Source organism: Podarcis cretensis (assembly GCF_951804945.1).
Source record: "Podarcis cretensis genome assembly, chromosome: 6".
NCBI lineage: Eukaryota > Metazoa > Chordata > Lepidosauria > Squamata > Lacertidae > Podarcis > Podarcis cretensis.
The window spans coordinates 79,800,210-79,822,334 of NC_137175.1; the positions used below are offsets into that span (position 1 = coordinate 79,800,210).

The 22,125-nt window shown below is 41.8% G+C and overlaps 1 protein-coding gene across 4 annotated transcripts in view; it reads right to left on the minus strand.

Annotated features, from left to right (window-relative positions):
- COL11A1 (collagen type XI alpha 1 chain) overlaps positions 1 to 22,125 on the minus strand; it is a 270,407-nt gene that overhangs the window by 23,595 nt on the left and 224,687 nt on the right. For all 4 annotated transcript variants that reach the window (XM_079981011.1, XM_079981009.1, XM_079981010.1 and 1 more), the window contains 8 exons: positions 21,597 to 21,650; positions 20,441 to 20,548; positions 19,105 to 19,158; positions 17,863 to 17,916; positions 16,329 to 16,382; positions 2,334 to 2,387; positions 1,060 to 1,167; positions 913 to 966 (listed from right to left, as the gene is read on the minus strand). In XM_079981011.1, coding sequence (XP_079837137.1) covers positions 913 to 966; positions 1,060 to 1,167; positions 2,334 to 2,387; positions 16,329 to 16,382; positions 17,863 to 17,916; positions 19,105 to 19,158; positions 20,441 to 20,548; positions 21,597 to 21,650 — 540 coding nt within the window. The remainder of the gene's footprint in view (positions 1 to 912; positions 967 to 1,059; positions 1,168 to 2,333; positions 2,388 to 16,328; positions 16,383 to 17,862; positions 17,917 to 19,104; positions 19,159 to 20,440; positions 20,549 to 21,596; positions 21,651 to 22,125) is intronic.

Genomic DNA, 22,125 nt, shown 5'->3' on the forward strand with positions numbered 1-22,125 from the left:
TGTTAATTTTATTCCCACCGCACTAATGTGTTCCACACAGTTATTGTTCATTGTTTCACTGCTGTTTGTCTTGCTTGTTGTTTACGAAAACTTAATAAATGCATCTTAACTTTTTCATCAATCTGTAGAAGGAATGCTATTGATATTATTCATATGGAATAATATTGGGGAAAGCCAAACTCAGGTCTACTAAGCTGCAACCCTAGACACACTTATAAGAATGTACGATAAACTCAAGGACTCATTGAGCACCTTGGGCTGCAATCATATACAAGCTTACCTGGAAGTAACCCCACTGAATTCAGTGGGACTTACTTCAAAGTAAGCATACATAAGATTGGGCTCTCAGGGCATTCTGACTGCTGGTTGCCTGCTGGCAGCAGACATCTGTAAAATCATTGTATTGTTAGGAATGGTAAGTGACCCCTTCAACCAAGTGCAGACTGAAAACAGCCCTAACTCATCATGTGCAAAAACATTATTCAGTGTGTATCTTTTCCATTTCTTCTTTAGGATATCATTAGATGCAGAAAGCCCAGGCAAATACATAATTCATGGACGAAAAGTGAAATAGCGATGGTACATTTTCTTTTTTAAAGGCTTCTGAGATGCAGAACACAATTTTCACCTGCAGCATGTTCTGTCCTCCTACTTTATCTTAGGTTTGGTATTCTCCTCACAGATGCAGTCCATTGGAAATAGCATGGAGTCAGCATCTACGGCAAAGTTCAATCTGAACTTTAAGAGTAACCAAAGTTTAAATTTTTCAGGATGTGTGACAAATCATTAATACTTCTCCCCTCCCAGTTTCCAGCTACAAAATCCAGCAGAAATGCCCAACCTGGTCTGTAACAGTTAGCATCCCTAAGGACACTTTGTTTAATCAAAAGCCCCATAAGGAAAGGTGCTCACCATGGGACCTGGAGGACCATCTTGACCCGGTGCTCCAGGTAGACCTTGTTCTCCCTATAGGAAAGACAAATTAGGATTTTTAGATAAGAGCATATCATAGAATGCAAGAAGTGAGAGATGCTAACATGTTGCAGTCGATGTACTCACCACGGGGCCAGGAATACCCCGAAGACCTTCTGGACCAGGTTTCCCTGAAGGGCCTTGAGGTCCAACTGGGCCTGTTTTTCCTGGAGCACCTTCTGAACCAGGTTCCCCCTACAAAACAGGTAAAGTGATGTCAATGGATTGTCTGGCCATTGCATTTAAAGATGAAAAAACAGAGCGTGAGAAGGAATTGGTCAGCCTGTGTTCTTGTGCGTTCAGAGGATCAGGGTACAATGTATTGGCCCAGTTTCTTTCCATTTTTCTGTCCAAATTCTCTGCCCCGGGTAACCTTGCTTGTCCCAAATGTAACTGGAAGGAAGCCCCATTGTATAAGTTCTCTTTAAACTTCAGAAGAACTGTGACTGGGCAAAACAGGTATTTGAAAACATGTATCTCCTGTGCACACTTTCAATGTGTCCATGACTGGCTGTGGTTCAAAGGCATCTAGAGCAGCCTTTCTCAACCTGTGGGTCCCCAGATGTTGTTGAACTACAACTCCCATCACCCCTAGCTCAGGGATGATGGGAGTTGTAGTCCAACAACATCTGGGGACCCACAGGTTGAGAACGGCTGATCTAGAGCCATGCATGTTAAAGTATAGTGCACTTCTCAAACAAAAGGAAGGGCACTGGGCATTCTTCCATGGCCCCTCCTCCCCATTCCTCAATTTGTATGCATTTTTAGATCAAAACAAGATGGGTGTGAATATGGAGGATCTCCTGCCAGTTACAATGATCTTTTGGTTACTGCCTTTGTGGAACTGCTGCAGGAAGGCGCTTTCTTCTCTGTGTTGTGGAGGTGCAGAAATGCTGTGTGTCAGTCCACATAGTCCTGCTCTTCCTATTTTCTTCTAGCATGCCTAGCCCAAGATGTGGGCTAACTGTGAACACCGCCAGTCAGGTGTCAATCTTTATTTTGTCGCCAGAACCCTGTTTATTATTTGGTAATTGCAAATTCAATTGCAAATACAGTGTGGAACATGGATACAATGCATGTAGGCTTCTTATCATGTGGCCACTAATAAGGGACAAACTGATAGTGCAATAAGCCTCTGGCTTTATAATTACCAGCTCATCTTTTCATGTGCATTGGTCCCATGCACAGTTAGAAAAGAAAGTAAGCAAATATCATTTACACTTGACTTAGGATGCTAAGGGGCAGAAGCTAGGAGCATGAAAAGAAAAGGCAATTTCTCTGCAGCTGACACCAACCACAGCATGCACTTTGGAGGAAAAAACAGCACACTATTTTTGTAGCATAAAATGCATCAATTTTACCTTTGCTCCTTTTTCACCCTGCCTTCCTTCGGCACCAGCTGCTCCTGGAGGTCCCTGTCACAACAGGATAAAAGTTATGTGTGTAGGATATCTGCCGGCTCACAAATAGAGTTGGTTATAAAACATACATCAAACTGAAGAAAAGTATGAGCAGAAGATTTGTTTAGATTTGGTAAAACACTAGTGAATGATAAAAGTAAGGAAATGGATCAACTGCAAAACTGAGCTGGTCGCTTTGCTAAAAATCCAAAGTACAATTGCTGCTGGAAGTTCAAAGGCTCAATAAAATTAGAAATACATCTCTTTGTACATTTCTTAATAATCTACTTTCCTATAAACACACACATCCAAAGTGCTTTACATGAAAGGTACAGGATAAAATAAGTAGTAGTAGCAGTAGTAAACAAAGGTCCGTATAGTGAAAGCTATGGTTTTCCCAGTAGTGATGTATGGAAGTGAGAGCTGGACCATAAAGAAGGCTGATCGCCGAAGAATTGATGCTTTTGAATTATGCTGCTGGAGGAGACTCTTGAGAGTCCCATGGACTGCAAGAAGATCAAATGCATCCATTCTTAAGGAAATCAGCCCTGAGTGCTCACTGGAAGGACAGATCGTGAAGCTGAGGCTCCAATACTTTGGCCACCTCATGAGAAGAGAAGACTCCCTGGAAAAGATCCTGATGTTGGGAGAGATTGAGGGCACTAGGAGAAGGGGACGACAGAGGACGAGATGGTTGGACAGTGTTCTCGAAGCTACGAACATGAGTCTGACCAAAGTGCGGGAGGCAGTGGAAGACAGGCTGTCCTGGCGTGCTCTGGTCCAAGGGGGTTACGAAGAGTCGGACACGACTAAACAACTAAACAACAACAACAAGCAGTAGTAAAAAAAAAAGAAGATTTCAAGGTTACACTTCAATTTAAAGCAACCACAATCAACAAATGGAGATGGAAGAGCAGATAAAACAAACATAAAATCAGTAATTAAAAACCCCAGACAGCCTGCTATGGCTCCCATTGCAGTGGCAAATTAAAATCCTAGAAAGGGTTAGGCAAACAGTTGAGTTTTTATTTGGTGCTGAAATGCTAGCCATATCAGTGCCAGTCATGCTTCCAGAAGGAGGGCATTCTGTAATCAGAGTGCCACCATGCATTTCACATTTAACACCTGATGTGACCCCATGGGCAGCATCCTTCCAGAACTATGAACCCAGGGAGCCTAACCCTGGGAGAGGCTCACCCTGGGAGAGGCTTTGCTTCAGATAACTGGGTCCCAAGTTGTTTACGGCTAATTAAAGGTTGATACCTGCACTTTAAATTCCACCCAGAAACATATAGGTAGCCAATGGAGATCTTTCAGAAAGAACTGAAGGCAGTTCTTCATTCCAAATTCTATTGCTCCTTCTGAGCAATTGTACAGGGGTATTGAATGGAGCCTGACGAAGGCTGTGTGATAATTCCTGGTCCACGTTTTTCAGCCTGGGAAATTTGCATGCCGTGCTTTACACACAAATCTCCCAAGGAGGCATTATCTGATTAGATACGAGCCTGTGTCTCCTCGGGGAAGCAGCCAACCCCAGGCACATTAGGGCAGCCCACTGCCAATCACTGGACCTGCTGCCAATCCTCACCATGCTTGCTTGACTGTAAGCAGGAAAGAAAGTGAGAGGCAGAAATATACTATGTCCCTCTGAGCAGCAATGATAACTTTGGGTGCCTGAATGGAGGGGTGGCTGCAGAGGGAGGAGCAGATGCTTCTGTCAATGCCAAGTTTGGCAAGGCGCTGGAGGGCAGCAGGTCCCACTGAGGAAATCGCCAAAACCTTTGTTGTACTATCCCACATAGTTAAATTCTAGAAAACCAACACAACCAGCAAAAACACGAAACAGTGCTGGGGTGTCTTAAAGATGAATTGATTGATAACGTTGCAGCATGCATTATTTTATTTTATTTTTTTGCAGAGAACAGCTTGCTCCACACACAAGGAATTTAAAATATGTAAAGGAAGTAAGATGATCTCCGCAGCACAAATGAAATGAAAAGCGGCTCTTTCGGAAGGAAGGAGAAAACAGCCATTCATCCATCTTCAAATGGAAAATACACGGGAGTGCCATCGCAGCGAATGAGCAAACACATTTAAAATAGGAGACCACTTTTAAGAGTATGACTTTTAGAATGTATGTCCAATAATTGCCTATTCTTATCATGACAATGTCAGCCAGGGCCGGATTTAGGTTTGATGAGGCCTTAAGCTACTGAAGGTAATGGGGCCCTTTATATGTCCAGCTGTCCTTTGTGAACAACAAATTGTCACTGTTTGTTTTTTGTTGTTGAATATATGCTATATGGTAATTTATGGACCTAATAGGTATCTAAAGCCATCTGCACATAACAAAATATGCATTTTATCAAAGTAATTGTTGAACTGAAATATAATTAAGAAGTATATTAATAGTGAAATACGATAATTATTAAGCTCTAACTGTATGTAGGTTTTATTTGTTTTTTATCTTATATTTTGGAAATGTACATCCAGTTTTTTCCCCTTTAATTTTTTGTGGGGGGCCCCCAAGAAATTGGCGCCCTAAGCTATAGCTTGTTTAGCTTATATGTAAATCCAACACTGATGTCACCGCCGATGCCTGTGTTGAGTTCAATGAGATTTTGCAATCTCTAAAGTCTTCTCCCTTGGATGCACGCAAGCATCTGGACAGCTGGATAGAGCTAGTGGCATTTCAGTTCTTAAAATACTTCAAAGAGTGGGATTGTTTCATTCCTTCCATGATGCATACACTGTAGTAAAGCTGACGAGTCCAACATCTTATCAATAAGATCACTTTTAATGAGCAGTGGCTGCATCAGGGCCTTTCGTCTTTGATACTCCTGAAAGGTTACATTGAGCAATTGGTGAACAAGGCCATAGGGCATGTGATATGACATCAGCAATAGCCCCTTCTTAAAATTAAACAAATTATTGTCTGCCATGCTGTATCTAAAGCCTGGTTCACACAAGCAAACATTGGTGTCGTTAATCCCTTTAAATGCAGCCACATGAAAACTGTTCCATGCAACAACAACAACAATAATAATAATTAATAATAATTTATTATTTATACCCCGCCCATCTGGCTGGGTTTCCCCAGCCACTCTGGGCAGCTTCCAACAACTGTTCATGTGTAACATTTTAATGGTTTCAGCTGCTGCATAAGAATGGAGCTCCCACACTTCTGCATTTAATGTGTCCATCAATCTGCAGCTGATTTCTATGAACCAGGTGCCTTCATTATCATTGTTTCTATGCTGAATTGATCTAAATGTGTTCCCCTTCCGGAATTCAGAATTCCTCCCACTACAAGACATGCTTCACACATTACAACAGGTCCTCACTTTGACCCTTATTCTCTTGTCAGATTCTCAGATTGCTTTGCACTGTCCATAGTCAGGCCTCAAACTAGATCAGAAAGGTCTGGTGATCTGTATTGCAAAAATTGCTTAGATCATGTGGAAACTTTCCATGTAAGCCCCACCACAGCAGATGCCAGGATGGAAAGAACTGACATGATCCTAGAGACCTATGTCAGACATTAGTCATGTAATTTGGGAACGATGGCCAAGACATGCATGGGAGAGGCTCCTGGTTTCCCATGTTGCATGTACCTTCACTGGAAAGCTGAGGTTGGCTAAACCTCCTTGGTGTACATCCAGCAGCAAAACCCAGCAAACAAATGAGATACCAATAATCCAGATCTCCTGAGCGTGTGTTTCTCTGTCTGCAGCATGTACTGAGAATGGCTCTATACAAAGTAGCCCATGAAACAGAACCACCATCACCCGACATTGTAGTCAATGGCAGGGCCGTCTTTAGCATATGCGCTGCCGGGGTGCAAAGATCCGCCCAGCACCCCCAAATTTAGTTTAGCCTCCAAATTAACTTTTACTATGCCTTATGTCACTATGTCACATACTTTTACTATGTCTTATGTGCTGGAGGAGACTCTTGAGAGTCCCATGGACTGCAAGAAGATCAAACCTCTCCATTCTTAAGGAAATCAGGCCTGAGTGCTCACTGAAAAGACAGATCATGAAGCTGAGGCTCCAATACTTTGGCCACCTCATGAGAAGAGAAGTCTCCCTGGAAAAGACCCTGATGTTGGGAACGATTGAGGGCACAAGGAGAAGGGGACGACAGAGGATGAGATGGTTGGACAGTGTTCTCGAAGCTACCAGCATGAGTCTGACCAAAGTGCGGGAGGCAGTGGAAGACAGGAGTGCCTGGCATGCTCTGGTCCATGGGGGTCACGAAGAGTCAGACATGACTAAATGACTTAACAACAAAAACAAAAACAACATGTCACTATTATCATTTGATAAATAGCACTCACGCCTGAACAGCTCCAAAAGGAGTTTTCATGTGCGTATTTTGTTTAAAACCAGCTTTTCCAAAGAAGACAAAGAAAACAGTGGGAGTCGGTGTAAAGACTCCACGCATGTGCTTACGGTCATTGGGGGGTGTCTGAAAGATGAGATGAGCGGACATTGTGTGCATGCCCCATGGAGGACCTTAAGGTCCATAAATAGCAACACTCTAGGGGTCCCGGGCCCTAAGGAAGTCAGATTAGCCTCAACCAGAACCAGGGCCTTTTCAACACTGTCTCCGGCCTAGTGGAACGCTCTGTCTCATGAGACCAGGGTCCTGCAGGATCTGATTTCTTTCCGCAGGGCCTGTAAGACAGAGTTGTTCTGCCTGGCCTTTGGCTTGGAACCAGCCTGATCCCCTCCCCCTCTTTCCCTTTCCTTCTGTGATGGAACCCCTATTTGGGGACTTCCCTGGCTTTTCTGGCCCACCTAGGACCAGTCTAGATAGTTGGCCTTGGTGAAGATTTGACTCCCCCCCCCCCAAAAAAAAACAGTTTTTGATCTGGGCTTCCACTGAAATGAGGATGCTTTTTAGGTAGTATTTTAATCTACATTTATTTTAAATGTTCAGGGAAGTTTTTAATATTTAACGCCGTACTGTTTTTAACACTTGATTGGGAGCTGCCCAGAGTGGCTGGGGAAACTCAGCCAGATGGGCGGGGTATAAATAGTAATAAATTATTATTATTATTATTATTATTATTATTATTATTATTATTATTATTATCTTGTTTTTAAGTTGTATTTTAATCAATTGTTTCTATACCTGATGTTAGCTGCCCTGAGCCCAGTCTTGGCCAGGGAGGGCGGGGTATAAATAAAATTAAATAATAAATAAATAATAATGCTAATAATGCATGGGAGAGCCATCTTGGGCAGCCTTTCATTGTGGGAGCAACCTTATTTCTAGAGGAGCTGGGAGGGCCCTTGCGAGCATGCATATACGAGTTCTTCTTCCGTAACCTGTGCATGCTCCCGTCGCTAGAAAGGCGCGTTCTCTTTCTGCCTGTCTCTCCCTCTTTCCTGTCACTCCCCCTCCTCCCAGCTTCGTTGAGCGAGACTTTCCAGAGAGCTCTCCCTCAGCAGCATTAGCAGGTAGGCGGCGCAAGATCAGTCGTGTCAAAGGTGCCACTGATCCCGCTGCCGCATAACAGCTCAACACAATACACTTAGGCGGCTTCAGCGGCGGGTGCCTGGCGCCCGCCAGATTTCGACGCCCGGGTGCCCCACACCCCTTGCACCCCCAGGTAAAGATGGCCCTGGTCAATGGAGAGGCCTTGGCTCCCCCCAACTCCAGACTCACAATGGGTGGTCAGTAGGATTTAATAAGAGCTTAGTAAAAAAAATCCTTTAATGCACTGCCCATTCCATTTGCATTTGCAACAACAGCAACAATGTAAATCTCCCCAAATTGTATTAACCCATATGGGGAATAAGCTGGGAGCAATAATAAGGGGACATAGGAGTCAACTCCCAGGGGATGTGGGGGCTTTGACCCCCACAATAAAATATTTGAGGAGGCTGAGCCCCCACAAACTTTGTGGGCATTCCCATTCAAATGTTGTGTATACACTGCGTTATGTAATCAATTGCATTGGGCAGGGCCTACCTGGGCCCCCATAATATTTTATTCAAGTTGGCACCCCTGCAAGAGGGAGAACATTTTCTCTTAAGGCTTTGCCACATATTTAGTTACTTATTTTTTAAAAAACGTAAACTTAACAATGTAAAGTGTGACTATGGAAAATAGGAGTGTACAGTATGTGCATCGTGCATATACATGCACACTTGTCAGATGGCTAGCAAGAGGCACCCTCTGTCTTTGTGGTCCTCTGGGAGCAAACCCAGATTTGTTAGTGTGTAACACACAAAAGTTCCCTTTGTGAGAAGGCAATTAATGAGTTCTATTACTACACAGGACCCACTCCAAGCAAGCTTGTAAAATGGTTAAAACCAATTCTCTTCTGGTGGGAGAAGCTGCGAAAGAACTTCATTATAACTAGAAATATGTTTCTTGCATAATCTCGTAATGCAGCTGCAACATTAATTAGCAGAGCTTAAGAACACTGTGATCGCTAAATTATAAACACAATGAATCGTGATTGCTAAACAAAAGGGGTGCATTCGTTATCAAACAGTGCCAATTCTGCATTGAATGCAAAGTGGGTAAATGAACGGCTCTCGTTAACACCCTGTGATTGCCGGCCTTGCACAGATGGTGCTTCTACAAAGAAAAGATGGCTAATTGTTATTTATCTTACTTTCCTCGGCTTGAGTTTTGTAGTATTGCAGGCTTAAAAAAACACCAAAAAATGGCACAAAAGATCTGAGCAACAATAAGGACACGGAATTAATGTACGTCCTCCACCCCCAGGCTCTGATTTAGCTGCAGTTGAAGCTCACTGGGTCACGCTGGGCTTGTTTCTCCTTCTCTCTCTCTCTCTGAGACAGAGAGAAAAAGGGAGGTGGAGAAACATTAATTCCTTGGAAGTGTGGTGGAATAAAAATGTGATGAAATAAATACATGAATAGAAAGCTACAGGCAACTAGTCTGGCATAACAACCAATGTCTTCCAATATGCATTGCCCTTTGCCTCAAAAGATGCATCTGGAGACTCCATGGGGTGTTGCTGTATGAATCCAGATGTGAACGTGCAGTTTTCCCATTGCCAGGGGCTGCTTACACATCTGGATCTCTCTTGCCGAGCCCAGCCACTGTTTCATTGCCTATTTATGATTTTATCTTACGCTCTGAAGGGAACGCATTTATCAAATGCAAATAATTCCATGAGTCGGCAAAGTGGCCAAAGAGGCAACTTTTCTCATTCTGGGAAGCAGTTTATCTTCATCTCATTCCTCAACCTGAAGGCTTCCCTTCGAAAAACATGTTCGAAATGCTATTTGGAGTCATCAGTCAGCTGATGGGAAATATGCTTGTTTGTCTTTTAAGCAAAGTGCCATTCATTATTTATCAGGCACATAAACATGACGTGGCCGTTTGTTAGGGTGAAAAAAGCAGCCACACCTGTTTGCTATACTACTAGCCTTTCTGTGTAGATACGCTCAGAAGGGAAGAAAGGAATTCCACCCTCATTTACAAGTTCATGGGGCATCCTGCCGAGAAAGCAAAATGCTTTGCCCATAATGGGAAAACAAAGCCAGTGTAAATCATTGTTAGATTCCAGCTCCCGTCCCCTTTTTTAAAAAAAGATTGTTTTACATGACATTTAAAGAAGCCTCGCAGTTACCTGGTCAAGCATTTTACCTTTACAGCGGGAAGGCCCATTCTACATATGGATGTGAATGTCTTTGTGTAAAGAAGCTGATTCTGGCAACCCAGTCAGATAGCCAGCTAATAATAATAATAATAATAATAATAATAATAATAAATGTGTCCACCAAGTATAAATGGCCAGCTCCATGTTAAGTAGACCTCTGGCAAAATACTCTCCCTTGGCTCCCACCTAGCCACTGTTTTTTTAAAAATTCCCACAACATACCAGAGCTGTACCCTTGTGGTGCTGGGGAAAATTCAAAATGGCGGCTTGTAGCAGGGCAGGGCAGCAGCACTGCTAGGCCTTCATGGGACTCGATATTCCTGATCACATGACAGCTTCTAAGTACCTTCAGCTGGAAGTCTATGCGAAAGTCTGAGAGGAACCTTAGAGGAGCCAACACTGGGGCAGGGCTTCTGTACCCCCAATTCTTCTTCAGACTTTGAATCCTTATTTGTTCAGGCATATAGGGTCTAAGTAACATTAGAATCATGGTAAAAGAATTAGAGGCTCTCCTTCATTGAAAAAACAAAACAGAAAACCTCATGATCGATAACAGCTGATTCACATGCTACTTTTTTAGATGCTGAAGTCACCATGAAGTAATTTTAGCAGATCAATTTTTGCCTGGCAAATAGATTGTGGAAAGGAATCCTCTTATGAGAAGAGCCGGTATTTCACATGTAGTGCAAAGCACAGATGTTTAGCATTTTGGCTAAAACAACAAGATTCTTGAGCTTGAATTGGTTCATACAACAGGTCAGGTTGGGGATGGTGCTGAAAGCTTTAAGCTAACTGTTTCACAGAGAGAATTTTATGGGGGGAAATACTATTTCCTTATCCCCAGCATTTGTGGCTAGGTGGACAGAAACACTAACATATTCTTGAAGTTTTGAGGAGACAGAATTTAATTGCCAAATGCAGCACCGTTGATTTAAAGTCTTCCTGGAATGACCAATTGACTGTTGTGGTGGAAGAAGAAACTGATTAGGAAAGACACTCCAGAGTGTGAAAGAGAAAAAAGGGAAAGGAGGAGGGCTTCTGCCTGGGAAATGTGAGGGGTGAAATAAGGTGAGAACACACACCAGAGATGGGAGTGCAAGAGTGAAAGCAGAAAGGGCAATGGATATGTTAGTCAACATGATTGTGGAGCCCAGGGGGCTTCTGCTTCCAAGCAATGAATCTGCACTCAATCTCCCAGTTACTGAGTAGGTGGAAATATAAATTCATAGTGGCATTGCTTTCCAGAAGGGTTCTGGAGTCACAGCACCATAAGAAAAACCAGCAGTGTCGCTTGTGAAATGTAGCTTGTACCACAGAATTGTCACTGCAGCTTCTAGGAGAAACACACACTGCTCTTTTGAGAAATGATCCCATCGAAAGTCAAACTTTTTTTATGCCACAAGTGTCAACAGGAGAGGTTTACAACACATGCCTAACTGTGTCTAAAGGTAAAGGGACCCCTGACATTAGGTCCAGTCGTGGACGACTCTGGGGTTGCGGCGCTCATCTGGCTTCATTGGCCAAGGAAGCTGGCATACAGCTTTCAGGTCATGTGGCCAGCATGACTAAGCCACTTCTGGCGAACCAGAGCAGCGCATGGAAACGCTGGTTACCTTCCCGCTGGAGCGGTACCTATTTATCTACTTGCACTTTGACGTGCTTTCAAACTGCTAGGTTGGCAGGAGCTGGGACTGGGCAATGGGAGCTCACCCTGTTGCGGGGATTCGAACTGCCGACCTTCTGATTGGCAAGTCTAGGCTCTGTACTATAACCCACAATGCCACACGCATCTCTAACTGTGTCTACTGAGCAGTAAATGCTATTGAATTATGTGCGGCTTACTACCAGGTAAGTAGAAATGGGGTTGCAGCCTTACTCAGGGGAAGAGCTCAATGGCAGAACATCTGCTTTTCATGCAGAAGTTCCCAAGTTTAATCCCTGTGCATCTCCAGTTATCACTGAGAAACTCCTGTGTCTGAAAATCTGGACAGCTACCAGTCTGTGTAGATATTGAGCTAGATCATCCAGTGGTCTGATTCAGTATGAGGTAGCTTTCTATGCTCCTCAGTTTCCCAGGGATATCACTAGAGACCATAGCTGAGTGACAGGACAGATGTTTTGCATGCAGAAGATCCAGGTTCCATCTCCAGCACCTGTTCTAAAAAAGAATCCGATAGTAGGTGATAGTGATGACCTTGGTCTTAGAATCTGGAGAGCCACTGCTGGTCATACCTTGGTTGTCGAACGGAATCCGTTCCCAAAGTCCGTTCGACTTCCGAAAATGTTCAACAACCAAGGTGTGGCTTCCGATTGGCTGCAGGAGCTTCCTGCACTCAATCAGAAGCCGTGGAAGCCGTGTCGGACGTTCAGGTTCCAACGAACGTTCACCAACTGGAACACTCACTTCCGAGTTTGTGGCATTCAGGAGCCAAAACGTTCAACTTGCAAGGCATTCGGGATCCAAGGTACGACTGTATATACAAAACTGAGCTTGGTGGATAAACAATAGACGGACAAATGGTATGAGGCTGCTTCCTATGATTTTAGCATGTTAAGCCCAATTCCACACATAGGCTTATTCTAGTAATTTGTGATGGACCAATGATCTAGGAGTGGGGGGGAGGACCAACACTCGTTCATTTCCCAAAGGGTTTCCCAAAAAGTTTGTTTGGGAAAGTGTGAATTTGGTAGATTCATATTTAATGGAAACATAAATTTCTTCCTCATCCCTAAGCAAGATTAAATGACCATTCTAGATAGCATTTGGACTAGGGATGGGTGGCCACCATCTTGTACTTCAGCTGATGAGACAAAATGACCAGGAGTGAGTGAGCTTCCCCAGGCTTGGGGATGCAAGATGTAAAGCTCCTTTGCTCCCAAGGATTAGAACTGTCTATTCATTCCCCCCCCCCCCTTTTTAAAGCCTCTGGGAGGTATTGCACACTTCCTTCAAGTGTGTTGTGCTTGGATGAAACAAAGTTACAATGGGAAACAGCCTTTTCCCTCAGCTCTAATAAACTTATTCATTGTTAAATTTTCGACCGAGTCATATCCCACTTCTAGTGGAAAGATTACTAATGCCACAGTAATCGTTTTCAGCATTATAAATGTGCAGTAAGTTGGTGGAACAAATAGATTATTGTGTAAAATAGATAAAACTAATTAAGCATGTCAGCTCACTCAAGCCTATTATATAGAACAGTTTATCTCATTTTGTTAAATAGATTATGGCTTACATTTAATGCTGCTGTATGTTTAAAAAACTGTTAAAAATCCAACTAATTAGTTGAGAAAGAGGGTTTAGATGATCATACATCTGCATAGATTATTGTGTATCTGCAAAGCGTCAAAAGACTAATGATAGTAGGATAATTATAGACCTATCAACTTTTTGAAGGTTACTAAAACATTGCTATTTTTTTCTGAAGACATTGCTTTTTATTTGGCACTGAACATTATTCTATCTTACATCATGATCTTAAAACGTATTACTTGGGAGTAAGCTTCACTCAATGAATTTAGGACTATAGTGTTTTCTAAGCAACAGAATATAAAGTAGTGATATGTGGTTGTTTTCTGAGCAAGGCCAAATGGAATTATTGCCACAGGCAATCAACTTACATTTTAAAAAAAGAAAAGAAAGAGTATTATTATTATTATTATTATTATTATTATTATTATTGGCAGGCATATATGCAGGCTTATGGATAAATGAAACAGAAAAAAGAAATTATCTTGGCCGTTCTTGTTGTTCCATGATAAAACTCCTCTGAAAAATGCATTTTTGTTTTGGCTGTCACCAAATCAAATAATTTTTAGTTCATTAACCTGCCTTTTATACCAGTTAACCAATTTAATTTCAATGAATTTGTATTTTATCAACACTTTCTAATACATTGAAAAGGGGCGTGATAATAAACTGAGAAATAAGAGCTAGAGCTGACTCCGAAGAATGATGCAGATAATTCATAGCATTGCAAACCTCAGAACTGCTTTTCTTAATAGCTCTGTGTATGTGTAGAATGTGATACAGGCAAACAGGAGTCACACAATAATTTGGTAGCAATGTTGTTGTTGTTAAGAAGTAGAAGTAGAAGGCTCATTTTACCATATGTGGTGAATATGGACAATAGCTTTTGGGAGATGATTTATAATTAGTTGAAAAAGATATTTAAAGTAACTTTCCTAAAAAAAGACCAGAAGCTTTATTACTAGGGATAACTGAAGCAGATATCCACCCCAAAGATAAATATTTTTCTTTACGAAACGACGGCAACACAAATACTATGCACACAAAAATGGTGCAATGAGGTGGCACCTACCTAGGAAGAATGGCAGCTGAAATTGATAAAATATGTAGAATTGGCAAGTCTGACATGTAAAATTAGAGATCAGAGAGAGTCTGGTTTTTTAAAAAGATTGGGAAATGTTTTCAGAATACTTAAAAACTCAGTGTAAATATGTTAAAACACAAATAGGGTTTGAGTAAGAACAGCAGGGGGGTGAACTTTTTTGGGGTTTATTGTAAAAAGGTGAAAGTATAGAGCAACTATAATATGCAGCATAAATTGAAAATTTGGGAGAACCATGGAGGGAGGGAGGGGAAGTCGTAGGTGGAATGATTGTTAAATTTGAAATGTTGTTGAATTGTTTATTTGTTTAAAAATCTATAAATAAAATTATAGAAAATAAAGAAATTTGGATGTAATAAACTGTGGTTTAACGGGGATTATAGTTTCTTTGGACATTTAAAATATTCAGTATACTACTACTGAGAAAACAACAGGATTCTCATCCTGATGAGCTTTTAACCGACTCTCAGTCTTGCTTTCCCTAGTTCCAGCTCAGCCACCTGAAGCAGTTGGTTGTCAGCTACAAAAGCTGATGTCATTTTGTAATAAAAAGGTGATTAAAAGTGAGTCTCAAGGTGCCATCAAACACATTTCTTTCATCACGGAAGACTAGCACATGGGTTTTATATTGGATTAATATTTTAGCTTTCACTCTCTGTTGCTGGAACACACCAGAACAAAAACAGCCCTAAAAAAACCCAAGCTACTGTGCCCTTAAGCCACAGGCTTGCTGATTAAAATTTGTCCCAATTAAATTGATCAAAGCTTGCTGCACTAGTTTCAATGAATTAGCATATAATAATGAGCAATGGAGTTTTTTTTTTTCCTTCTAGAAAAATAGCAATTCTAGGGAAAAAAACAACAGAACAGGAAGACCTGAATAATGCATTTGCACTAGGGTCTCTTAAAAAAAAAAAAGACCATGCACTCATTACAAAATGCATTCAACATGTATTACAGCCATTCTAACCCTGTTCTAACATACAGCAATTGCTTATCATCACCAACTCTATGATCCACAACTCAGGTACAATGACAAACTTAAGTGTATTTATACCCCTAAAGGTCATTGGTACCAAGGGACGGCTCTGATGCAATCTCACACACAATTCATAACTTCTCTGCAAGTAAGAATGGAAACAACACATCTTTCAAAATATGGTACATTTCTGTTTAAACTGTTTACTGTGTACAAGCTGGACCTTGAAGCTACACACAGAGAGAAAATATATCAATGGATTACCATAAACTTGATCTTTGACATTATTATGCCTTCCTATGAGACTGATCCCAGATTGTGGATGTGTAAGATAAATCAACTTAATTACTTCACTGAAGCATTGCAGAAAAAGTTGCAGTCAAAACTCCACCTTTAGAGTACAGTCAAACCTCGGTCGTCGGACGTAATCCGTTCCAGAAGCACGTTCGGCATCCAAAATGTTCGACAACCAAGCCGTGGCTTTTGATTGGTTGCAGGAGTATCCTGCACCCAAGCGGAAGCTGCGTTGGATGTTTGGCTTCTGAAAAATGTTCAAAAACCGGAGCATTTACTTCCAGGTTTTCGGCGTCCGGGAGCCGAAATGTTCCAAAATGGAGGCGTTTGGGATCCGAGGTTTGATTGTAAGTTGAAGTTGAAATGTGCTGTACCAGAAGTGGCCATGAATTATGGCATAAAAGACTTCAGCTTGTGTGGTGGGAATTTCCCCCTACCTTTCCACATGTACCTGCTCTACCCCCCCAAACTGCCTTGGGGTGGGTTGGGGGTCAGGAGAGCCCCCAGAACAGCACATGGAGGAAGGAAGGAGGAGAAGGGGCAATTGGGTTCTTTATGCTATTTTTTAATAGGAAAAGAAGCCCACAAAAACTTGAACTTGGAGCGGGGGGCACAATGTTAGGGAAATGATATTGAGGTAAAATGCCAGAAAAAAACTTGCATAGAGAAACATGACTTACTCTCTTCCCAGGAGGGCCAGGGGGTCCTGCTTCACCTGAAGGACCTGGTGGACCCTGGAAAAATAAAATATCTGTATGAATACCCTTGGTACGTGCCGCTGAAGATCAGGAAATATTGTATTGACACAGAACAGTCCTTGACACTTTCAGATAGATTTGATCAGGGATCCTTTGTGGTGACAGTTGTACAAATGGACAGATCTCAAACAGTTTCTGCATCAATTACCATTTTCAAAAAAAGAAAAGAAAAAAAGGTCCGCATGAAAATTCGTATGAATTTACATGTGCATTACTCCTAATATACACATTTCTGTATGGACGTTTTCCTAATAATATGCTCTTTTTTTGCAAACGATTCTCCCCTGATATAATGCACTTTGCATTTTATTTCTGTAAATACGTGCATTTCTGTGTGCACTGTCCCAATATTTTTGCTCAAGAAGTGCACCAAAACCTTCCCCCCCCCAATTCAAAGATAGTAATTACTCATTCACCTCTATTATAAGTGAATAACTGGAAAGGCCAGCAAGCTTTTATCTCAGGATGCCCCTGTTTTTTCACATCTAGGTTCCATTATCAGTGGAATTAATCAAGTTTAAACAGAGTAGGGTGTCCTTGTCTTAAAAACCTATTACAGAGGCACCACTGGACATTCTTCTGGAACTTCTTTGTATTGTTATTTTAGATCTCATGCGGAAATTGTTCAATTTGGTTGCGTACTTCTGTTTGCTTTAATTTTTTGTCTGTGATTATTTGCAATTATGTAATTATGTGATTTTTATATGTTGTAAGTTGCCTTGAGCATGGTTTTAACTTTGGAAAGGCAGCTCACAAATAAAATTATTGATTGACTGATATTGAAAAGACGTTTTGATCTGATGTGGTGAGCTGGAATTCAGGCATGCCTAAAATGTCCAGTTCCCACTAGCCTTGCCATAAGTACCTATTTGAATTCCTTGTAGCTGTCTGTCCACATAAGCATTTTATATATCACTTTCTTCCCAGAGTCTACCTTACTGCTCATTCAAATAATACACACAACATAAAATCATTCCCAAATGGCCATGTCATGCAGTTGGTCTTAGGACAGCCTGTGTAAGTCCAAGCAAAGTTTAATTTGGAAGTACTGTATTTTTCCGTGTATAAGACTAGGTTTTTCTTACCAATTTTAAATTTTAGGTTTAAAATTGGGGCTCGTCTTATACATGGGTAGTACTGAGGGGTGTTTTCTTAATTTGGAGTCCCCAAAAATAAGGGGCATCTTATACATGGGGGCGTCTTATATGCGGAAAAATACGGTAACCTATAAATTGTTCTGGATCTCAGCTAATTACTTCCTCTGGTGCTTATTCATCCACTTCCAGCACTTGTTTCCCACTGAGAAAAGATTTAAATTTGAGAAGAAAATGCAATCAATGGTTGCATTATTTTGCTTTCATTTTGTGTGTGTGTGTCCTAGGAATGCAACTTGCAATTTTTCAGTGAAAATTCCACATTCCAAATACTACAGAGCTATTAGAGATATTTTACTTACAGGTTGGCCTGGGTCACCATCTTCACCTTTCTCCCCTCCTGTGCCATCAGTCCCCTAGGAAGAAAAAGACAATGTTTGTCTCACTTAACCCTACCTGAATTTTGTATCCTGTACAGAAAAATGACGTTCATTTAGAAGAACTACTAAAGACTTGCAGAAAAGATTGCTCATGTAAATCCCACACTTCATCTAATTGCTCTCAAGAGGGACTTGCATATGGCAGACTTTCCTATAGGCAGTTTTGCAGGGCCAATCCTAATTAGCTGTAGCAGCATTCATTCTCAGACACTTGCTTGGGCTGGGCAAAGTAGCCAACTAGAACAAAAATTCAATGTATAATAGTTTGAATATTGGACTAAGGGTGTGGAGAGCCAGATTCCAATCCTCAGTCACAGAGTTCCTGGTTCACCTTGGGCCACCCTCACAGGGTTGCTGTGAGCGTAACCTGTGACCTCCTTGGTAGGATACATATAAAATGGACATAAAACAACTGTCCAGATTAAATGATCTACTTATGGTTAGAACTGCATGCAAAGAACATGGCTTCTCTTCCATTAAAAGCACAATTGGGCCATTCCCCCAATCAGAGCTTTTTGCTCATAGCATATTGTCACAAACAAGACTCTCCAACCACACGCTTCCACCAAACCACACCCAACATTGGTTGAAGCCACAGGAATGTCACTTAGGTGTGAAAATAAATGCAGCCCTCACAAAACTTCTTGCAAACCTACAAACATAGTCTGATCATGGTGAATTATTGGAACTATTGCAAAAATGGATAAAGGGGAGGATGGTTAGTTAAGATAATTAAAGGCAATATGAATTAAGAAATGCGTAAGAGGTGATAAAAACGGTGGATCATCAGAGGTGCTGATGGAAGTCCAAAAAAGATTGTATAAGTGGTGAATTTTTGTGGTATGTATTATAATTTACACGTTAAAAATAATAAAAAATATTATTAAAAAATAAAAAAGAAAATAAATGCAGCCCAGTTAGAGCATGGTGCTGATAATGCCAAGGTTGCAGGTTCGATCCCCGTATGGCACAGCTACATATTCCTGCTTTGCAGGGGGCTGGACTAGATGATCCCCAGTGTCCCATACAATTCTATGATTCTATGATACAGTGCAATCTTATCTGCAGCTACAGAGAAGCCACCTCACAGAGTTTGACATGACTCATTCCCGGGTAAGTGTCTACAGGATTGCTACTAGCCATCTGAATTGTCAAGATACTCACAGCAGGCCCAGGTTCACCAGGGGGACCAGGGTCACCAGGAAAGCCAACAGGACCCTACAGAGACAGAAAGCAAGTTAAGGCTGGTGGTATCAACTAAAGATTGGAACCAGTGACAACAAACAACCAAGTTATTAATGGCAGACACAGTGTAGAAATAACTAAGACCGAGGTTCTGGAGCAGAAGTGGGGATGCCTTTTTTGCTGATAGGCAATCTGTTGTGTGGGCAAGGCTGAAGCCAGACGTGGGTTGGGGCAGAGCCAAAAGTGGGAGTATTTCCCCATTTTTCTTTGTATTTATATCACCCCTTCCTCGCTCTCTGTCCTTCAGTGTTGTATGGGCATCTATCCAGAAGATATTTGTATTTTGAGGAGTTAGTGATCTAACATAGTTATCCTTCTTGCCCCCTGCTTCTTCCTTTCCCCCTATCTTTTAAGATGTGAGAACCTTTTCTGATGTCCTAATCAGTTGGGAGGAGATGAAGCCTCACCCCCAGCTGCCTTAATTAGTCTGGGAGGATAGTGCCGGAAACCTTCTTTGATGTTGGAAATTGTTAAATTGAGGCATTGGGAGGAGGTGGCTATCTATAAAATCAGATGGTTGGGCAGAGTTTCTCTGAAGCTTGTGTACAGGCTGATCGGCCGCAGGGCCATGCAAACAGAGGCTACCTGGGGGAGTCACTTCGTCACTTTTTGAGGGCTTCCAAGTGGCAGATAGAAGTGCATGCTGTGTGTGTGTGTGTGTGTGTGTGTGTGTGGTACCTCGGGTTAAGTACTTAATTCGTTCTGGAGGTCCGTTCTTAGCCTGAAACTGTTCTTAACCTGAAGCACCACTTTAGCTAATGGGGTCTCCTGCTGCTGCCGCGCCGCATGAGCACAATTTCTGTTCTCATCCTGAAGCAAAGTTCTTAACCCGAGGTACTATTTCTGGGTTAGCAGAGTCTGTAACCTGAAGCGTATGTAACCCAAGGTACCACTGTGTGTGTGTGTGTGTGTGTGTGTATTGCTTGCTGTTTACGAATAAAATCTTCTTCTCACCCACTTGTGTTATGTATTGCTTCTCAATCTCTTTTAAAAGAACAGCCTTGCATTTGGCAAGAAAAATGCCCAATTCTCTCTCTGCCTTCTCACCCACTGGGCTGCTAGGGGTAGGACTCGAGGTGTCGGACTGGGCTTCTGAAATAAGTCTGAGGGTTGTATAGAGTTACCCTCATGGCTGCTGTGGCTCTAGCGGGGCAGCAGAGCATGTCAGAAAGAATAAACTCATGGAACAGGGCTGTATTGCATTATAAATCCATTGTTTTATTTTTTTTAAATAAAAAATGATAGGGTCACTTACCGGGTTACCTTTAGGTCCGTCATCACCTGGAGGTCCTTTAATACCTGCTGGTCCAGCTGCCCCTGGTGGTCCAGCCTCACCCTTTTCACCCCTTTCCCCTTTTGGACCCTGTAAAGGACAGACACAATTGTCAGGGCATTATGTAAACTGACACAGGGACAGAAAAGGAAATCAGACATAAAACGTTCTGAAGAGATAATCACCACATTTTAATGGGGAAAGCTTTGTAACATACTGAACTCTCCACCCACAAAAAATATCTGTAGAACACCTGGAAAGTCCAGATCGGCCTCCAGATTGGAAAGTAGTCCCACTGCCAATTACATTTTGACATCATTTATTTTTCCGATTGCAAGAATGCAGGGAGGGAGCAAGAAATGAGGAAGGAATTTATTGGTGTGCACACCTTCCCATCAGATGTCAAGGAAATAGGCATCAATCAGACTTTTAGAAGACATCTGAAGGCAGCCCCTGTACTGGAAGCTTTTTAATGTTTGAAATTTTTGTCTTTTAATATTTTGTTGGTAGATACCCAGAGTGGTTGGGCAATCCAGTCAGATGGGCGGTATATAAATGAAATCATCATCATCATTGAATTGTCATCTGTAAAGCAAGGGCTATTGGAGAAATGTTGGTAGAAATCAGTCCCTAATCTGTAGGCAAATAAAATGTTGATGGGTATGTATGAGTCCTTCTAGAATGAAACCCCAGGGAAGACAATTGGGGCCAGGGCAGCTCTCCAGATCAACAGGTAAGAGGACCCAACATATCAGCTGGGTCAGAAAAATAGGCAGAGAGGGCAGGTATCCATTTAGGAATCCAGGAACTGGGGTGAACTGGAGAGCTGGAGAGAAAGATGTAGCCTAATTTCCTAACCAGCAACCCCCAATATTTGACAGGCTGAGCTTCCAGAGCCCATTGAGTATGCCCAGGCAGTTGAGCTGTGTAGGTTTACTAGCCAATCAGATTGTAGCTAATGACCAAAAATCTTTGGACTGAGTCCAAGGGCTCTTTCTCTAATTCATATACCTAGGAAACACCTATAACCCCTGATGCAATGAAATAAAGACATAGTATCCCTTGAAGTTGTAGAACAGTTAAGGCTACATTACAATAACACTTTATCAAATGTTATCTAAAAAACATAAACACTTACCCCTGTTCCAGCTTCTCCAGGAGGGCCAGGGTTACCAGCTTCTCCAGGTTCGCCCTACAAGAGTGCAGAATTATTTCAGAAAAATCAAACATTGTTTTCTACTATTACCTGAATTCTCATCAAACAGTATTTCTCTCCATCTCTTCCCCCGCCCCTCACTTTGTCTGAAAGTAAATCCCAGAGAATTAGGAAATGCTAATGGAAAACTACTTCAAAGTGATTTACTTTAATTGAAAGTGATGTCAGGCGCTCAAACTAGGGAAAGAATGATAAATAAACATAGCGACAAATAATGAAATAACATGCAGACGAATAATAAAATCTTCACTGCAGGCCTCAAATGCAAACACGGCACAATTTATCGGCGATGATAGCTGTTTAGTACACCAGATGGCTTGCAAGCCATATGTAAACGATCTGTGCAAATGCAACATTTATACAGTATTAAAGAAATGTTTAAGTAAATTTATTCTTCTCTTGAGCCCAAAACCCAGAATCACACAAAACCTAAATATATCATTTCAGTAAT